This window comes from Acanthisitta chloris, unplaced genomic scaffold, assembly GCF_000695815.1.
Source record: "Acanthisitta chloris isolate BGI_N310 unplaced genomic scaffold, ASM69581v1 scaffold1582, whole genome shotgun sequence".
Classification (NCBI taxonomy): Eukaryota; Metazoa; Chordata; class Aves; order Passeriformes; family Acanthisittidae; genus Acanthisitta; species Acanthisitta chloris.
Window position 1 is genome coordinate 116215 of NW_008659680.1, and position 18175 is coordinate 134389.

Sequence of the window (18175 nt, forward strand, 5' to 3'; positions counted from 1 at the left end):
TGGGGGACATAGTAGTAGGTGGACATCATGGCCATAGTGACCACAAAATGCTAAAGTTTTCTATAGTGGGTGGTGTAATGAGGACCAGCAACATAATTTCCACCTTGGACTTTTGGCAGGGAGACTTTCACCTGTTTAGGACATTGATTGATGGAGTCCCTTGGGAATCAGTCCTGAATGGTAAAGTAGTTCAGAAAGGTTGGGAGTGTTTCAAGAAAGAATTGTGAAACATTCAGCAGCAGACTGTCCCTTTGTGTAGAAAGTCAAGTCATCAAGGAAAAAGACCAGCCTGGTTCAACAGAGAAATTAGGCTGAAGCTTTGGAAAAAAAGAAAATGTATCATCTCTGGAAGGAGGGTCTGGCAAGTTGGGAAGACGACTATAAGGATGACGAGAGCTCATGTAGGGAGACGATTAGGAGGGCCAAAGCCCAGATGGAACTTGATTTGGCTGTTCAAGTCAAGGACAACAAAAGAAGTTTTTATAAATACATTGGGAGCAAAAGGAGTGTGTCCATCAGTCAATAAATGCAGAAGGTAGTGTAGTGGTAAGGGATGCGGATAAGGCAGAGCTACTCAATGCCTTTCTTTGCCTCTGTCTTCAATGTCAAGACCAGTTGTCCTCAGGATACCCAGCTCCTAGAGCTTGAAGTTGGTGATGGAGAGATGAGTGAAGCACCCATAATCCAAAAGGAGATGGTTAATGACCTGCTATGCCAAATGTATGCTCACAAGTCCATGGGTCCTGATGAAATCCAATGAAGGATAATGAGGGAACTGTCAAAAGAACTCACTAAACTATTTACAATCATATACCAGCAGACCTGGATAACTGGAGAAGTTCTGGCTGACTGGAAATTAGCAAATGTGACACCCATCTATAAGAAGGGTCAGAAGGAGGATCTAGAGAACTACAGGCCTGTAAGCCTAACCTCAGGTCTGGGCAAGGTCATGGAGGAGATCATCCTGACTGCACCCTCAGTAAATCTGCAGACAACACTAAGTTGAGTGGGAGTGTTGACCTGCCTGAGGGTAGGAAAGCTCTACAGAGAGACCTGGACCAACTTGATCCATGAGCGGTGGACAACTGCATAAGGTTCAACAAGGCGAAGTACCAGATCCTGCACTTCGGGCACAATAACCCCATGCAGTGCTACAGGGGTAAGAGCAGCTTGAGAGTTCATCAGAAAGGGACTTGGGAGTGCTGTGGACAGCTGGCTCAACGTGAGCCAACAGTATGCACAGGCGGCACCTTGGCCTGGATCAAGAATAGTGCAGCCAGCAGGACTAGGGAAGTGATCATCCCCCTGTATGCAGCACTGGTGAGGCCACACCTCAAGTACTGTATTCAATTTTGGACCCCTCAATTTAAACAGGACCTTGAGGCACTAGAGCGAGTCCAGCAAAGGGCAAAGAGGCTCATAAAAGGTCTAGAAAACATGTCTTATGAGGAACAGCTGAGGGAATTGGGTTTATTTAGCCTTGAGAAGAGGCAGCTCAGGAGTGACCTCATTGCTCTCTACAACTACCTGAAAGGGGGTTGTGGGAAGGTGGGGGATGGTCTCTTGTGCCGTACCTGAAATGAGAGGGCTAGAGGAAATGGTCATAAACTGAGATGGGACAGATTCAGATTGGATGTTAGGAAAACATGTTTTCACTGTTAGGGTAGTCAGGAACTGGAATAGATTGCCCAGGGAGATGGTGGAGTCACCACTCCTGGAAGTGTTTAAGAGGCATCTGAATGTGGTGCTGGAGGATGTGGTTTAGAGTTTAGGGGTTACAGCAGAGTGGCAGGTTAATGGTTGGACTTGATGACCGTAGAGGTCTCCTCTAACCTTGATGATTCTACAAGACTATGATTCTATGAATTCCTAGTCTTACCCATGATAAAAGTCCTTTTCTAAGACTGTCTGATGTTGTACTGGACAGGTGCAATGCCATTCAAATCTGTGGAAGCAGTGATTGTGCCCAAAATGGTAGCATGACCTATGCATCATATATGCCTCTTGGTGTATTTCACAGTAAAGAGACATAACAAAGCCAAAATATTTGACACCTATTCTGTTAGCTTCAGCAGTACTTACAAAATCTGTGTTTCTGACCTAGCCATAGAAAAAGCTGAAAGTGCAGTATGCTGGAGAATAGCATTTAATGGGTTCATTTATCAAGATTCCCAGTAACTGATAATATTGATGTGTTTTACACTGATATTGGACAATTTGGTTTCAGATCACATATGATTTAAAGTGTCCTAAGTTACTGCAAAATATTTGGTCTGAACTGAGGTTTTGTGCTTTTCACTGGATCAAGAGGTAGTGAAACATACAGAAAGCTGATTCATAGCTTGAGACCACAGAAACATTCCCATCTGATGGGTTTGCACAGCTCTTCTCAGATGTAAAACGAGTGTTATTCATCTCTGACCAGACTGTACAATTCCTCTTAACATAATTTGGTATTTAAAGTATCAGATGATACTATCTATATGTCTGTAATTTTATCAGTATGGGCCATGCATTCACCATTTATGTGTGAACTCAGAATTGCCCAATAATTAGGTTGTCACAAATAGTGCTGCAAAGGCTTTTTGATAGCTCCTCACCAGACAGAATAGTTTAACCAATCTGCCCTTAGATACTTCAGTAGCAATTATTCCTGCTTGGACCACAAAGAGCCTTCCAGATTCCATGGAAAAACAAGCTGTTTCCATGAGGGGATGACGCTCTCAGTAAGACTTCCAAGTTTCTTGAGAAAGAAGACAGCATACAACTCCTGTAATGTGTAATAAGCCTGAGACACTCAAGAGGAGGCTTCTGACCATGCTGCTAATTAACATACCTTCTGAGTTGCTGAAATTTCAGCAAACCTGCCAGACTTTGCTCCTGCACTCATGAGCGTGTTCTAAAAATACAACTGGGAAGAGAGAAAATATTTCCCATGTTGTCATGAACATTAATTCAGTGTTTTGAAAATACTTAAAATATGGCTGATTTTGCAGCTACTTCCAGGCTTTTATGTCTGCATCGGAATCCTGCAAACATGCATATAATACATGTTGCACATGTGTACACCCACGTGTGAGCAGAGCAAGGCAGATCCACAGAGACAGAGATTTGCATTCATTTCATCATATTCATTTAATTGTCCTTAGTTTACTGGAGAAAACAAGGGTTTTTTTGCTAATGTAACTGCAGTTATACTTAGTGAAAATTAAGTTCTCGTTCTCATCTTTATCATTGCATATAATGAAGTAATTTCAGTAATGCACATGTCAACGGATTGTTGGTGATAGCGTATCCTTCAGAAGGAATACAAATAGACTCCACTGACCCTGGAGTGCTAAGAGTAATATGAAACTTACTCTGACTTGTAAACTGAGCAAACATGACATGGAGATCACAAAATAAGGGCATATATGCATCTTTCAGCCTTGTTTTGACAAAGTGACTTCTTTCTCCAGAGGGACATTTCTGCCATATTTTTCCAGCATGTTTCACCTTTCACTGACTATTAATCCCGGTATGACTTAACTTCAAATTATGATTCACACCTCTAAAATCACAGGACTGAATTCTTAAATTTCTTCCATCATTTATTTGCGTACACAGTTAGCATTCAGCATATCTAAGAAAATAGAGGTATGTAAAACAACTGAGCAAATTGAATTTAATCAAATGTAGCAAGTAACATATATTAGAACAAAGACTATTTTTAAAATTCACATTCATCAATGTGACGATATTAGCTTTTACTGCTTGCAACTTTAAGAAATCAGGGCAGACCATAACATTTTTGAAAATCTGTGCAGTTTCTATTCTATGCAGTATTCTTACAGCTTTAATAAGATAACTTCCCTGTGTCTGATGCACTCTAATATTTATATAGACATTAGTTTTAGACAGAATTTTTAGAACCTTACAAATTGGATTACTAAAGAAAGTTTTGCTAAAAGTGAAATTATTCAGAGTATTCTTGTTTCTCTTAATGCATGGCTCATGTAACACGTTTGATGGCATGGATAGCACAGACTACTTCAAAATAAAGGCACAGCAACTAGCGTATTTGTTCCAGCAGAACAGCCGAGGATGGGGTTTAGCCTCTTCATCATGTTAGCTAACTGATAAAGCACTATTAGCAATATTGACATGTATATTAAAGGACACTGGAATTCTTATCCTTGGTTTGCAAAAGGGAAAATGAGACATGTCAAAGATCACTGCAGACTTTTGCTGGAACCCACCCTCCTGAATTTGTTTTCAACTAGGCCATCAGATTTGAGGAAAATAGTAGCAGCTGCTTAAGTGAATAAATGTATCAGGCTTAGTTGTCTTTGTTGTGTAGGTTATTAGGTCAGTGATGCCAGTTCCAAGTTTGGAAAAATGAAAATTCCATGCTAGACCAGGAAACAGAGGACCTAAATTCTTTTTTTATTTTTTACGATGTTGAAGAAAAAGTGTAAGGTAAAAGGGATTAATTATTTTTCTAGTGTGATAACCAAACTCCATTTCAAGGGCAATTTGGTGGTCCAGATATGTGTTTTCCTATGGTGTGACTCTTAAACAGACTTAAGGGGGTAGAACAGCTGCATTTAGTATCTTCTAAGTATTGTCTGATTTTTGTTTTTCTCAACAGAGCTACAGTGAACCTGTTGATGTTAAAGCCTCCCCACAACCTCAGATGATGAATTCAAAGCAGTCAGTGTTTCATGGGCCCACCCAGGCTCACTCTGCACTGTACCTCAGTTCCCACTACCACCAACAACCAGGAATGAATCCTCACATCACTGCCATGCATGCCAATATCCCCAGGAACATAGCACCCAAGCCCAACAACCAAATGCCAGTGACTGTTTCCATAGCAAACATGGCTGTGTCCCCACCACCACCTCTTCAGATCAGCCCCCCTCTGCACCAGCATCTCAACATCCAGCAACACCAGCCGATTTCAATGCAGCAGTCCCTTGGAAACCAGCTACCAATGCAGGTCCAGTCTGCTTTACATTCACCTACAATGCAACAAGTAAGTTTGAACTTTTCAGCTGTCTGAGAAATTATTTTATTTTGGGGTCAGGGGAATGGGGAGGGGAGTCATCCAGAAGCTGATGTAGTGAGGGAGGTTTAGATCATTTTGCAGCTTCCAAAATCATGGTAGTATAGGCTTAGTCTTTTCAAAGGCAAGAATAAATGAATGAGTTTACCTAGATGATGAAGAACATAAGTAGAACTGTTTGTCCTAGTGATGGTGTTCATCGTTGTCTATAGATCCATTCATAAATCTGGGAGTACGTCAAAATGTAAGTGAAATGTTATATCTTCAGGAAACACATTTTCCAAGCACAAGGCAGTATGTCTAGGAAGATATGATTGTAGCTTGTGCTGTTACCCTTCTGCTGACTGTGACATGGGAGGGAACATAAAGCAACACAAGTTCTGTTGAACATGCTAGATTAAGTGAACACAAGTATGTTAGTTTATGCTGTGTTCATATTTTGCTAGATAGATATACCTTCTTTGTACTGGAAATAAGTGGGCTGTGTCCATCATCCCAACAAGGTGGCTTTTTTGTTTAGTTGGTTGTTTTTTCACTCTCAGTGTTTTAGATAGTTGATTCTCAATATATTTCCTAGGAGTTCTGAATGAATACAGATCAACTATGGTATTGTGATTTCAGGCCCAGGCTTATGGAGGGCTGGAGCAGATAAACTGTTGATTTCAAGAGAGAACATTTCCTTTTGTATTGCATGAAATCTGACTATCAGTAATAAGAACTTGCTTTGCGAAATAGCATTAGAATGACATTTTTTTGAATGGAATTGCAAGAATCTACAAAATTTGTATACACAAAACTTGTCAGTTTTGGCTGATAATACATAGTCATGAACTTGCTGCACATTTTAAAATTCACCTTTGCTAAAAAGGCATTTGCATTTGCTTGCCAAGCCAGAAACATTTCATCCCAAGATTGGTCTTTAGAGATGGGAATACTTGAACACAAACCATAGCTTTTTGCTGGGAGAACAATTTTGCAGGAAAAGAAATTTCCAAAGCAAAAAAAAACCCAAAACAAATAAAAGAGTTGAAAGCAATCTGGACTGATAAATTTAGTTGTTCAGAAGGTAAACCAAAATGTGCACAGGATGATTTGGATTTTTTTCAGAGGCTTGATCTTAGTCTCAAGAGTGATTTGGAGTAATCAGAAAGGAAAAGCAAAAATCATAAAGTGTTTACAACTTTTTACTAGTCCAGTTTATTTTTCACAATCAGCATAAACAGGCTCAGCAGACTCATGATCACACATATGTGGAGCTGTGTATTCCTGAAGGTTTTCCTATTAGTTAATGTGAGTGTCCTGGGAGAGCCCATGCTCAAGTCTCAGAGAAACTCAGGAGTTAACCTCAAGCCTGAGCAGCTAGAATTAGGTAGAGGAAGTCCTAGACAGGTGAGCCAGGATGGTCTGGTTGGAGATCCTAATCCTCATGGAATCTCTCACTCTCTGAGCCTGTTGAAGGCTCAGAGCAGTGAGAGACAAAGCAATACCCTGGTTCATTTACCAAACATGAAAAATTACATCTGTGACAGCAACCTGTTGAGACTGTGTAGCTATATTTCAGGGAGTTTTTATTGCAACGTGATTCAGTCCTCTAAGTCCAGATTGTTTGCTAAGTTCAGTGTCACTTGCACATTACTTGTTTAATGCAGACCTATAGAAGATTAAACCCCTTATGTTATTTCTAGAATCATTGCTAGGCATAATTTACTGAATAGATTTGAAAATCTGGCTCTATTTATTGAATTAATGGTACAGTAGTGAAAGATGTAATGCAAATATTACTTACATATTTATACATAGAACGTCAATATTTTATGAATCCAAGCACTTAGGTGTTATTCTAAACCATTACATACTACCAAAAAAAAACGTAGCATAATAGGAATATTCTAATGTTGTATTTTATCATGCTGCATGCTTGTAGCATATGGTATGTGCATCAATGGATTGAGAGCACTTTCAGTCATCTGTGAGATGTGTAGCGTTTAGTTGAGTTGCTTCTAGCTTGAGAGAAAATACAGGACACAAGGTTGTAGAAAACAGGTCTCTAGAAGTCAGTATGTATCTTGTATCATGATGAGTCTTTTGTTTACTAAGTACAATTACAGTTAAGTAAAAGCTGTTTTACCTCTGTGTTCCTGTTCTCCATGGTTGAAGTCATTACATTTCAGGTTCAATACTTTTTGTGAACTCATATTCCTTAGTCAGAAAAATGATGCTTCTAATGAAGATATCATCATGAGATATTTCTAAGTTTCACTCAGGGTAACTTGTTGAAATGCTACACTGCCAATCTACATGTCTGTTTAAGCACTGTGGAACATCTGCAAGCCAATTTATATTTCTTACGCTTCTGATTTTGTTTCAAAATAATACAACTTTGGAGCTCTGGAAAATCTATGTCATTTCACTTTGGAATATTGGTAATTATTTTTAATTATTTTTTTTAGTGTACAACAGTTTATAGATTTTGTGATTTGAATTTAAATATAGAATCCATTTCCTTTGATGCTGGCAAAGACAAAGCAAAATGTATGTTACATCTTAGGGCAACAGGTGTACTAACAACATTATCATTTGCTGTGACAGAACAGAACAGGAGTCTCCTGTTCAGTTTCTTAGTTACAACTCTTTCTAGTCATACTCAAGAAATGATGGAAAACACTATCCCCAGGATTTCATACTGTGTTAGAACACAAAGGACAGGTTGGCCACCAGAAGGCAAAGAGCAAAAGGTCAAGACACTATAACCTGAAAGTAAAGTCGTCTTTCTTAGTCAGTTGTCAGAGGAATCTGCTCTCCCCTCTGCTTGAAATTGAGCAAACACTCTGCTGATCACTGAGCATATTAAAGAGGAAAAGATGTAGTGGGGGGGAAAGAAGTGAGCTTTCCAAACAATAGCAGCAGCAGAGTCAACAGCAGTGAAGGAAAAGAGGCACCACACTGTATGTGTAACCCTTGGTGAGGAGGGAAGGGGAACTCTGGATGCGAGGTTCAGTCTCAAGCAGCACCGTGTAAACCACTCTGCTACATAAAAAGACAGCCAAGAAGAATGGGAGAACATGTATTCTGATAAATCAGAAGCAATAGTTGCTTTGAATTCAACTTTTTTTTGCTTCCTTTTTCCTCAAGCTGTTTTGTTTCCTCCATGCTTAAAGTGTGGCCACCTTAAGCCTTTCATAAGTCTCAATATAAGCCGCAAGAACAGAAACCAGTTAGCATCCCACTCCCTACAGAGTGACTTGCAACAGGAGATACTTTCCTCTTTGGGAGACTCAGCACTGCTTATTCCAAACAGACTAATACACTTTAAGATGAACTGAGGCAATTTTTCTCATGTCACAATGCAGCATGAAACTTAATGGGCAAGAGGAGGGTAAGTCTGCCAATAGCTTCCTAGCAGTCATTGGCCTGACTGGCTGGACACCATCATTGCGGGCTGTGCTGTAGGCATGTTAGAAGCAGCAATCACTGCTCCCAATGATGGTGGGTTCCTTTTTTTTCTTTCTTCTTTTCCCCAACATCCAGCTTTGAAATATTTCATGTCTTACTAGTGTCACACTCAACAGTAGCAGGCTCTGTGAATCCCTGCTCTGATCAGATCCCCTGCTTAAACTGTGGCTCTGGGACATTTGGTCATTCAGTTTCTCCAGGGAAGGGAGGATAATTTCATATCAAAGACTGCCTTGTAGTGTGTCTGAAGGACTGCCAGCTCCAAGAAAAATCACATAAAGATCCAAATTTCAGTCCTGGCAGGCAGGAACACAGTTCTCCAAAAACCACTGTGCATGAAATCCACAAACTCTTCTGTGCGTAACTTTGAGGAGGGACTGATAAGAAGTGCTGACCTCAGGAGAGAGTTCTGCCCCCATTGCTTCCAGGACAATGAGCTGATCTTCATCAGCTCCACAGGGAACAGCATGTCCTTCTCCACATCCAGCACTCCTTGCCTGCACGTGTGCAGCTGCCAAATCAAAAGAGACTGCCAGCTGGAAAAGGGCAGTCTCCATGAGTCCACAGAAATTACAGAACATCAAGAAGATCAGAAGTGTTGGTAGCCAAAAATCCTCAGTGACTGCACAATTTCTGTTATTTTTAAAATCAATTAACTCTGTGGAGTATGCAGCTGATGCGATGCATCCAAATTGTTCTGAAATACACAAGGCAATGTAAAATTTTGGTATTAGCATTTTGGTCATATGCCTAGCATTAGTAAATATTTTTTACTTTCTTTTAAATAATCTTCTCTATTTTGAGTTATCTAAATTGTAACTTCTGTGAAGTTTCATGACAGAAGTTTCCCTTCCAAAACAGTTCCCAAACAGTTAATGAATACATTAAATAATGGCCACTACTGTAGATCTTTGGGGTGTTTGTTTACAGTGATAATCCTTTAAACTGTAAAAAAATGACCATTTAGTTCTATTCTCAGGTTGGTACTAGATGATCTGTAAGGTCCATTTCAACTCTTAAATTTTATGATTCTATGATTAAATCAGATATTGATTTTTGTTACCTTTAACTTCTAATTCTTAAATACATCATATTTTTTCTTAAATATACTATATTTTTCTTAAATATTGCTAACAGAAATTGTGCTATAGTTTTACTTTTCCAAGTCAAAATCCACTGTGCAGTGGCTTTTCTTTCATCCAGTCTTGACACACAGGAAGACTCAGTATAGGTTAGAAGAGTGTGATTTTTCTTTCGTTAAATGCTCATGTGAGCATCTTATCACTGTATTATTTGTTAACTCATACAGAGTTGATTCTCTCCATGTTTGTTTTTTAGGTTTGACATGACGTTTAGTTTTTACTTGGTTGTCATTAAATGATCTGATTCACTCCCTCCCCAAATATGCCCAGTCCTTTTTAAGGAGCCCTTTGAAGTAGCCCTACTGGAAGCATCACCTTCCCTGCTCAAAATCCTTCACGCAAGGATTGTGTGGGATGGCAGGTCCCATTACAGTCTCTGTCCCATTTCAGTTCACAGGTAGAGCAAGCAGAACTAGATTCTTAATGTCTAGTAACCATGGCTGCAAGTGCATATGCATAACAAAGAAGCAGAAGATTAATGTATGTCACATTTCATTATTTTATTTTTTTTAATAATAACTTGTTTCAGTCTACTTTTAGGTATTTCTTTTCCTTTAGAAAATATATGTATACAGCAAGACGATTGTACAGTCTGCCAAAAATAATAGCCCCATTTTTTCTGGTATATATTTTATATAAAGCGAACTTAGGGACCTGCTGTATTTGTCCAGATTTCTTCTTTTTTTATGTTAAGCTTTGTCCTCGAATGAGGTCAAGAGAAAAAAAAATCATTAATATCTGTCAACTCTCTTTATAACCTTAAGGAAAAATCTTTGTATGATATCGCACAGACAGATTTTCAATTTCCTTGTGTAATAAACAGATGCTTTAGGATTTGGATTTAATTTAAAGGTTTAAAATATCACATTGAGATTGATGAATAAATCAGTTGTGAAGACAAAAACATTGATGCCTGTTGAAAATACCTCTCCAGACAGGCAGGAAATGAAATTAGTTCCTAGTAAAGTGTGGAGATGAGGATCACTCTTTAGTTCTGCTGCAGGCTTTTTAGGACTTGCTACAGTGGCACAACGAAACTGCTAGGGCTACAGAAATCTAATTAAAGAGCAAATGTCCCTCCTGACATCGAATTAATCTTTATCAAGTTCCCTATTTTTGTTTCAATCTGGAACAAGAAAATGAAATTTAAAATTCTAGGCATGTTGCAAAACAGTTGGTGATTTTCTCTTGAGCATTACAATGCAAAAACATTCAGCATTGTTTAATTAGACCTCGAAGCACTCATTTTCTGAGCACTTTTTATTTCATCATTGTTTGTAAAGGGCTTACATAAATAATACACAAATATTTACCACAAGGCTGGTACAAGGCTCTCTCCCTCTGTTGTACAGCTCTAGATTTCCAGAGCTTTTTCTGCTGATGAAAAAGCTAAAGTAATTATTGTTTGTATCAAACGTTACCATACTCTATCAGTCCCTCGTACTGAGTTCAGGTTGCTAAAATTACTTTGCCTTAACAAGCCTGCTTTCCAACACCCACATTGCAGGTATTCTGGTAGCCCTCAACCTCCCAAAGGGACCCCTGAGCTGCTTCTGGAGCTGGAGCCTGGCTCAGATACCCCTGCCCCATGTTAAAATGTATCACCTGAGCGTGTCCTAAGAAACAGGCCTGAATCCCAGCAGTAATAAACTACATAGACTTGCCAGGTACAAGATAGAATAATTAAATTTGAACCCGTGTTCCCAACCTTAACATGAAGAGGTACCAATTCATCCAAGCGCATGTGCACATGTGCTTCACTGGAAGAGAGCCAAAGCAATTTGGCTGTGGTTACACAGAGAACCCTAGAAACATACGATTTAAGTCCCCACCCGGTTCCAAGTTACAATTTAAACCATAGGACCATTCGACATCTAAGGTATTTATTTGTTCTAACTCCAGAAAAAATGGAATGGATATTGCACTGATGGTTTCTTCCTCTGATTTGGAGTAACTGTTTCTTCTTGCTGAATGAGTGTTGCCCAGAGAAGTTGTGGATGTCCCTTCCATAGATGTGTTCAAGGCTAGATTGCATGGATCTCTCAGCAACCTGGTGTAGTAGATGTCCCTGACCATGGCAGGGGGGTTGGATCTTTAAGGTCCTTTCTAACCCAAACCATTCTATGATTTTATGAGTACTTGAGCACTTGCAGGCATCACTACTGGCTACTGTCCCTATATAGTGTTTTTCTTATAGATATATGATTGTTTCATGAAGACTGATAAGAGATACATCAGGTGCTTTTCTACCAAGGGTAAATCTGAGTGCCTGAGAGTAGTGTGTTTCTGTGGTTGGTTTCCTCTTACAGCTAAATTAGAAAGGCCTTATGGGTGATGTTTTGTATAAAAATGATGATGGTATACAAACCCAGATTTTCTGCCTTCTAATTACACAAAACTCCAATTCAAGTCATAGGGAGATCTGCTCAATTAGTTTCCTTTGGATTTGTTACAGGCATGGGAGTTGTCTATGCAGCTTACTGTGCAAGTTTAGAGCCAGGTGTAAAGGCAGTGTACAGAGCATGGTGGGGTTACAGTCACCATGGGTGCAAAACCCACCATGGGGGGATTTTATTTAATTTTATTAGCAGGGTAGTACGTATGTTACATGGCAACTAGATGCAGAATTCAGCTGTGAACTTGCTTACCACTATTAGTCTGTTTCTTGGAGTCAACAGGGTCAAAATGAGCCTGTAAAGAGTGTTTAAGGTACCGAAGTGGTACTCAGGATATTCTACAAATGGAAAAGACTAAGGAAGAAAGTTGCAATCATTAATGGCCTAGACTAAAATCCATAATCAGGATGAGTGGAGTGAGGTGATGGTGCACACGAGAGTCAGGGAAGAACAGCTGCAGAACCTTGGGGAAGAGCCAAGGAAGAGGGATGTGAAGAAGGAATTGACATGTTACATTTGAAGGAAGCTAATTTCTGTGGATGGAGGGGGCCAGGTCAAGACTGAGAATACTCATTTATCTTGACAAAAGGTAGCATGGCTGATTTCTTAAACATGTAGAAAAAAAAATGTCTACAAAATTCCTGACCTAATGAAGGCTGTTTATAAGAAGCAATCACACACAATGCACTAAAACTAAAAGCTATGAGTATTAATTCTATCTATTCTGTATGTGGGCTTTGGCTGGAAGGAGTGAGTTTTCAACCTAAGTATCTTGATTAAAGTTCAGTTTCTGATTTAGCAGCTACACATCCAGTTATCTTGAGTGGGAATTGTATGCCCTTGCCCCAGGAAGGAGTTTGGTCTGCTTTTTTTCAGCAGGCATCAACTGCTTTCATACAGCATTCCCATACTTTTATCCAATGTACTTCTTCTAACTTTACAGGAACACGATGTACATTTATACAGGGTGAACCAGATATACTAGCCTTGAAATTTCAATTGTTCTCTTGGGTTTGAAACACAATATTTAAACATCCCATATATCAAAAGAACTAAAAATTATTATGACTTTTCATATGACAGATATTTCAGGGAGCAGGTTAGATGTCTCTTTGGAACTTCCACTTTCTTTTCTTGTCTCCTCAGTTTCTAAAAAAGCAAGTTATTCTGTGCTACTTTCACTACATTAGTCCAACAACTGTCAAAAAGCTTTGGTTGAATTTCCGTTTAGTTGAGAGAGAAGTGCAAATAAAAGAAGCAGCAGATGGTCCCTTTGTGACTGAATGAAGAAAAAGGGTTTTGAGAACAATACGTGAATAGGTGTAGTCTAATAAAACAGTCAGCCACCTGCTGCCTGCATCCTTCAAAAAGATTCTGTTGCATATTCTGGGAATTAGTGACTAGTGTGTATCCTTACATTTAATCTCAATGGAAGCTCTAAGGAGCAAACAGACTTTTTTGTCCCAGTGCTGATTGAGTTGTTCTCTTGGTTCTGAATTGTTTCTGCTCTCTTTTAGTTCCATCCTGTAACTGTGCAGCAGTTAACAGTGGTTTGGCAATTTCATTTCTCAAACCAAAGAAATATTTTAAAACTTAGGAAGCACCTACACATTTTTGCCTATTTTAGGTTTTATAACCTAAAGCACACCTGGAAAAGAAGTAGTCTACCGTTTGACAGTACACACTGCATTGTTTTTTTTATGCACCCAAGCTGTTAGTTTGTTTCCATACTTTGTAATATACTTGCTTTCTCCTCTAGGGATTTACTCTTCAGCCTGATTATCAGAATATCATCAATCCAACATCAACAGCTGCACAAGTTGTTACCCAAGCAATGGAGTATGTTCGTTCAGGATGCAGAAATCCTCCAGCACAGACTGTGGACTGGAATAATGACTACTGCAGTAATGGGTAAGCAGCCACTGAATGCCACCTTGTGTTGAGCAACATTCATGACACAAGTATCTGACAGAATTTGGGAACAGGGTTGTTGCCTCTATCAGAAGTGCTGGTACTGTATTTACTCAGCAGTTAGACTGTTCTGTGAGAACAAGTTTTCAATACAGACATTTATTAGTCATTGTTGTCACCTTATCACAGCACATATACCTTGTAGTTTGTAGAGAACTTCCATTCCTTAGAAAATCAGAACTGAAATTTTAGGGAGAAGGTGTAAGAAAGAAGTTTTAAGATCAGCTCCTCCTCCTCGAGGTACTGTATTTACTCAGCAGTTAGACTGTTCTGTGAGAACAAGTTTTCAATACAGACATTTATTAGTCATTGTTGTCACCTTATCACAGCACATATACCTTGTAGTTTGTAGAGAACTTCCATTCCTTAGAAAATCAGAACTGAAATTTTAGGGAGAAGGTGTAAGAAAGAAGTTTTAAGATCAGCTCCTCCTCCTCGAGAGGTAAATGGCATGAAATATTTTCTCCAAATACTCCATTGCTGAGGAAAGCTTGTTGCCAGTGAAAATAAGTAGTCTGGGTCATGAAAAACAACATCAGTGAGAGGCAAGGCTGATGCATGGGATACAAGATACATGGATGGGAATGTAACCAGAAACAAAACAGTGTACCTGTAGGAGCTCTGTGCCCCTATCATAAGGTTAGTAAGCCCTTCCAACCCTCAACTCCTCTGCAGCATGGTTTTTGTGGAGCCACGTTACTGTCCCAGGAACTGCCTGGAAACATTTAAGACTTTGAACAGAAGGTATCTTTTCAGTTTTAAATGATAGATGTTGTGCCTCATGAACATGTCCACCAGTCTGACCTCCCCTTGACCTTGGAATGAATGCCCAAGACAAAGGGAGATAACAGCCACCAAAGTGCCAAATCTAGCCCTGACAAATGAACATGAAGCAGAACTAGAGACCGATTCATCCATTATATTTACTTAAACAGAGAATTTCACTTGCATTGTTGTTTTAAAGTGTTTCTGGAACTCAAACTAGAACTGAACAAAAATCTTTTTTGGTTACTAGTTTAGAATAACACTTTGACTACAACCTGCTGACACTGAGGCAGACTTTAGTCTGTACAGTAGCATCACTTTCCTCCATACCTATCACTGTTGCCCCATAACTTGCCCACTTGTTCAGCAGAACAGTCTCACTTCTGTGCTGTACCACCATCATGTCTTGACTAGTGTGCTGCAGGCCCTTATAGGAGTCTATCCAGGCCACAGACTTATAACTACTTATACTGAGCTCTGAATAGACTGTTCTCTGTCAAACAAGCCATAGCCACCTGTGGCTTTGATTCCTGGTGTCTTCTGGAAAAAGCAATGTATGATCATTCCCAGCAGCGTCCTCCAGGTGCCCACTGGGCATAGCTTTCCACCAGCAGCAACTTTCTCTGAGCAGACCCTGTATATACTCTCTGTAGATGTGCCTTTGTGAATCTGCATGGACTTAACCTATCTTTGCTATAGCATTGGCATAAACTGCCAGTGCAGTGTAGTTTGCTCTGTACTGCTCTTGGACTCCAACCCAAGTAAGCTGTAAAGCTGTGGAAGAACAGAACTCGTGCCTAGGTTTTGTCAAGGAAGAGGGAGATCAAGAGTAAAGCCTCTCTCCCAGAAAATCTCTGCAGTGTCAACCAAGCCCCATTACTGATGCTTCTTCTGCTGTAAATGACTTTTTATTCTGACTTTTACAGAGAGTTCCAAATTACTCCTTTTTGCTCTGAACTGGTATGCTTCAGTTGAAGCTGAAACCCAGCAAGAACTTAATCTAAAAGTGTGCTAGACACAGTGCATTCATGGAAGGTCTCTTGTAGAGCCTGGTCTCTAGCAGAGGGTTGGTCTAGCTGGATTTACTGGAAGCTTGCCATGTTCCCTGGCATGTGCTTATCTGAACCTGCCAACACGACATATTTTGGCTATGTCTATGCTAGTAAATAAAATAGGCCAAAGGTATTAGTGGCTGACATCCATGTTCATGTAACTAAGTTCTCCAGATCTCTAGGGAAAGTGGCCTCATCATATAGGGTGCTTATGGAGTAGCATTCCAAGACCTGTGCTAGACCCTCAACTCTACCCATGTGGTTTTGGATAGTCAGTGCTGCTACCTCACTAGCAGCAGGTGATCCCGAGCCATGACTTAAACCCAAGTCCCAGTCTTGTGCAGTTTAGATCCAGATGTGGTGTGAGGGTTGCTACACGCCACTGTGGCACTAGGATTTTTCTTACTATTACCTTGGTAATGCAGCCATATTTCAGTGATCTGCTTGGAATTAATGGCATGCAATACAATAGAGTTGTGGGGTTGGGGTTTTTTTCTGAAGAACAGAACTAAAATTTTTTCAAACTCTAAAAAAATCACATTTGTTCTTTTTTCTCTTTGAACAGGGGCATGCAGAGGGACAAAGCACTCTACCTTACCTGAAAATCTGAAACACCTCTCCTTTCCACTGAGGAATGCAGGGAAGTCTTTTCATCATGGATTGCTTTATGCAGTCAAGGCAGTTCTGCATTTTATTAGGAAATACAAGTTGCTAAGCACTTAGGACTATTTAAGCTTGTGGGTCACCCACTCTGGAAAAAAATAGTCTTGCTTCTTTCTTTTTCTTTTTTTTTTTCCCCTCCCCTCATTTTTTCTCTTTCTTTCTCCTTTCCACCCCTACCCTGAGATCCTTTAACGGACATTGCTTTTCTTCTTCCCTGAAGGAAACTTGGACCATTCAGATTTTATGTTGGTTTTTGCTGTGAAGTGCTGCGATAGTAACTGCCTTAGCAACTGTAGATGTCTCGGATAAAAGTCCTGGATTTTCCATTGGTTTTTCATAATGGGTGTTTATATGAAACTACTAAAGACTTTTTAAATGGCTTGATGTAGCAGTCATAGCAAGTTTGTAAATAGCATCTATGTTACACTCTCCTAGAGTATAAAATGTGAATGTTTTTGTAGCTAATTGTAATTGAAACTGGCTCATTCCAGTTTATTGGTTTCAGAATAAGGGTTAAATTGGCAAACATTCATATTTTTACTTCATTTTTAAACAACTGACTAATAGTCTATATTTTCAAAGTATTTGGAGAAAAAAACATAAAATAGTCCCAAATGATATTAATTAAAAATATTGGCTTTGTCTCATGAAATAAACACCAAAAAAACCTAGGAAGAAAACCCTAATATTGATAAAGAGCAAACACATTTATTTTGTACTGCCTAAAAATGCTTCTTTTTTTTAAAGAAAATCACTTTATGTGTACTGGTTAGTAAATGTCATTTAAGTCCTTTTATGTATAAAACTGCCAAATGCTTACCTGATATTTTATTAGATGCAGAAACAGATTGGAGACAGCTAAATTATAACCTCTACATATGGCTATGTATTATTGTTTCTTCATACTGTGTCTGTATTTAATCTTTTTTATGGAACCTGTTGCGCCTATTTATGAAATAATAAATATAGGTGTTTGTAAGTAAATTTGTTAGCATTTTAAAGAGGTTTCTTTGACGCTTTAACTTTTGCTGGCACAAATTGTTCACAACTGATGTGAATACTTTATCTAGTTTTTACAGTGACATCAATAACACCATACCTGCTTTAGTGGCAGAAAATGAAGGTAACCAATAATTATTTCTTTATTTCTTTGGTTGTTAAGGAAAAGAAAAAAAAAGTTTTTTTTTAAGTAATTCCCTTTTTAAAGCATTGTAGCAGGAAGTTGCCCAAAGCTAAGACTTGAATCAACAAAACTAACTGAATAAAACTGCATAATGCTGTTTCTTGAAACGCCATAATTTTTTGTTAATTAGTCAAGTGGAATAAACATAGTACCAAAAGAAATATTACCAAATATGCTTCAGCCATTTTATTATATATGCAAAAGGTACTACAGAATTTTAGGGAGTGTTACCAGAAATAAATCCTAAAATGAAAGGTAAGTTCAACAGCCACAGGGAAAGGGATAAAATTATCCAAAAGAAGGTATTTTGTCAATGTTTGGGATCAGGGATAGCTCTGAAAATACACTTCTGAAGGATTTCATCCTAGATGCCTGTCCCATTAATGGAGAGTATCACTGATTTGTATTTTCTATGTGAAATAAAGAAAGCAATTCAGATAGACTACACATTATGCAATACCATTGATTTTTTCTTTATAAAACAAAACAGAAACAAAGGCATG

At 39.0% G+C, this 18175-nt stretch overlaps 1 protein-coding gene across 2 annotated transcripts in view; it reads left to right on the forward strand.

Annotated features, from left to right (window-relative positions):
* Window positions 1-17842, forward strand: part of TOX (thymocyte selection-associated high mobility group box) — a 110317-nt gene extending 92475 nt beyond the window's left edge. The window contains exons 6-8 of one of the 2 annotated variants that reach the window (XM_009069470.1): window positions 4631-5017; window positions 13798-13949; window positions 16392-17842. In XM_009069470.1, the coding sequence (XP_009067718.1) occupies window positions 4631-5017; window positions 13798-13949; window positions 16392-16428 (576 nt within the window). In that variant the 3' untranslated portion in view covers window positions 16429-17842. The remainder of the gene's footprint in view (window positions 1-4630; window positions 5018-13797; window positions 13950-16391) is intronic. The other variant, XM_009069471.1, reaches the window with a different exon arrangement.
* Window positions 17843-18175: the final 333 nt, after the last annotated feature.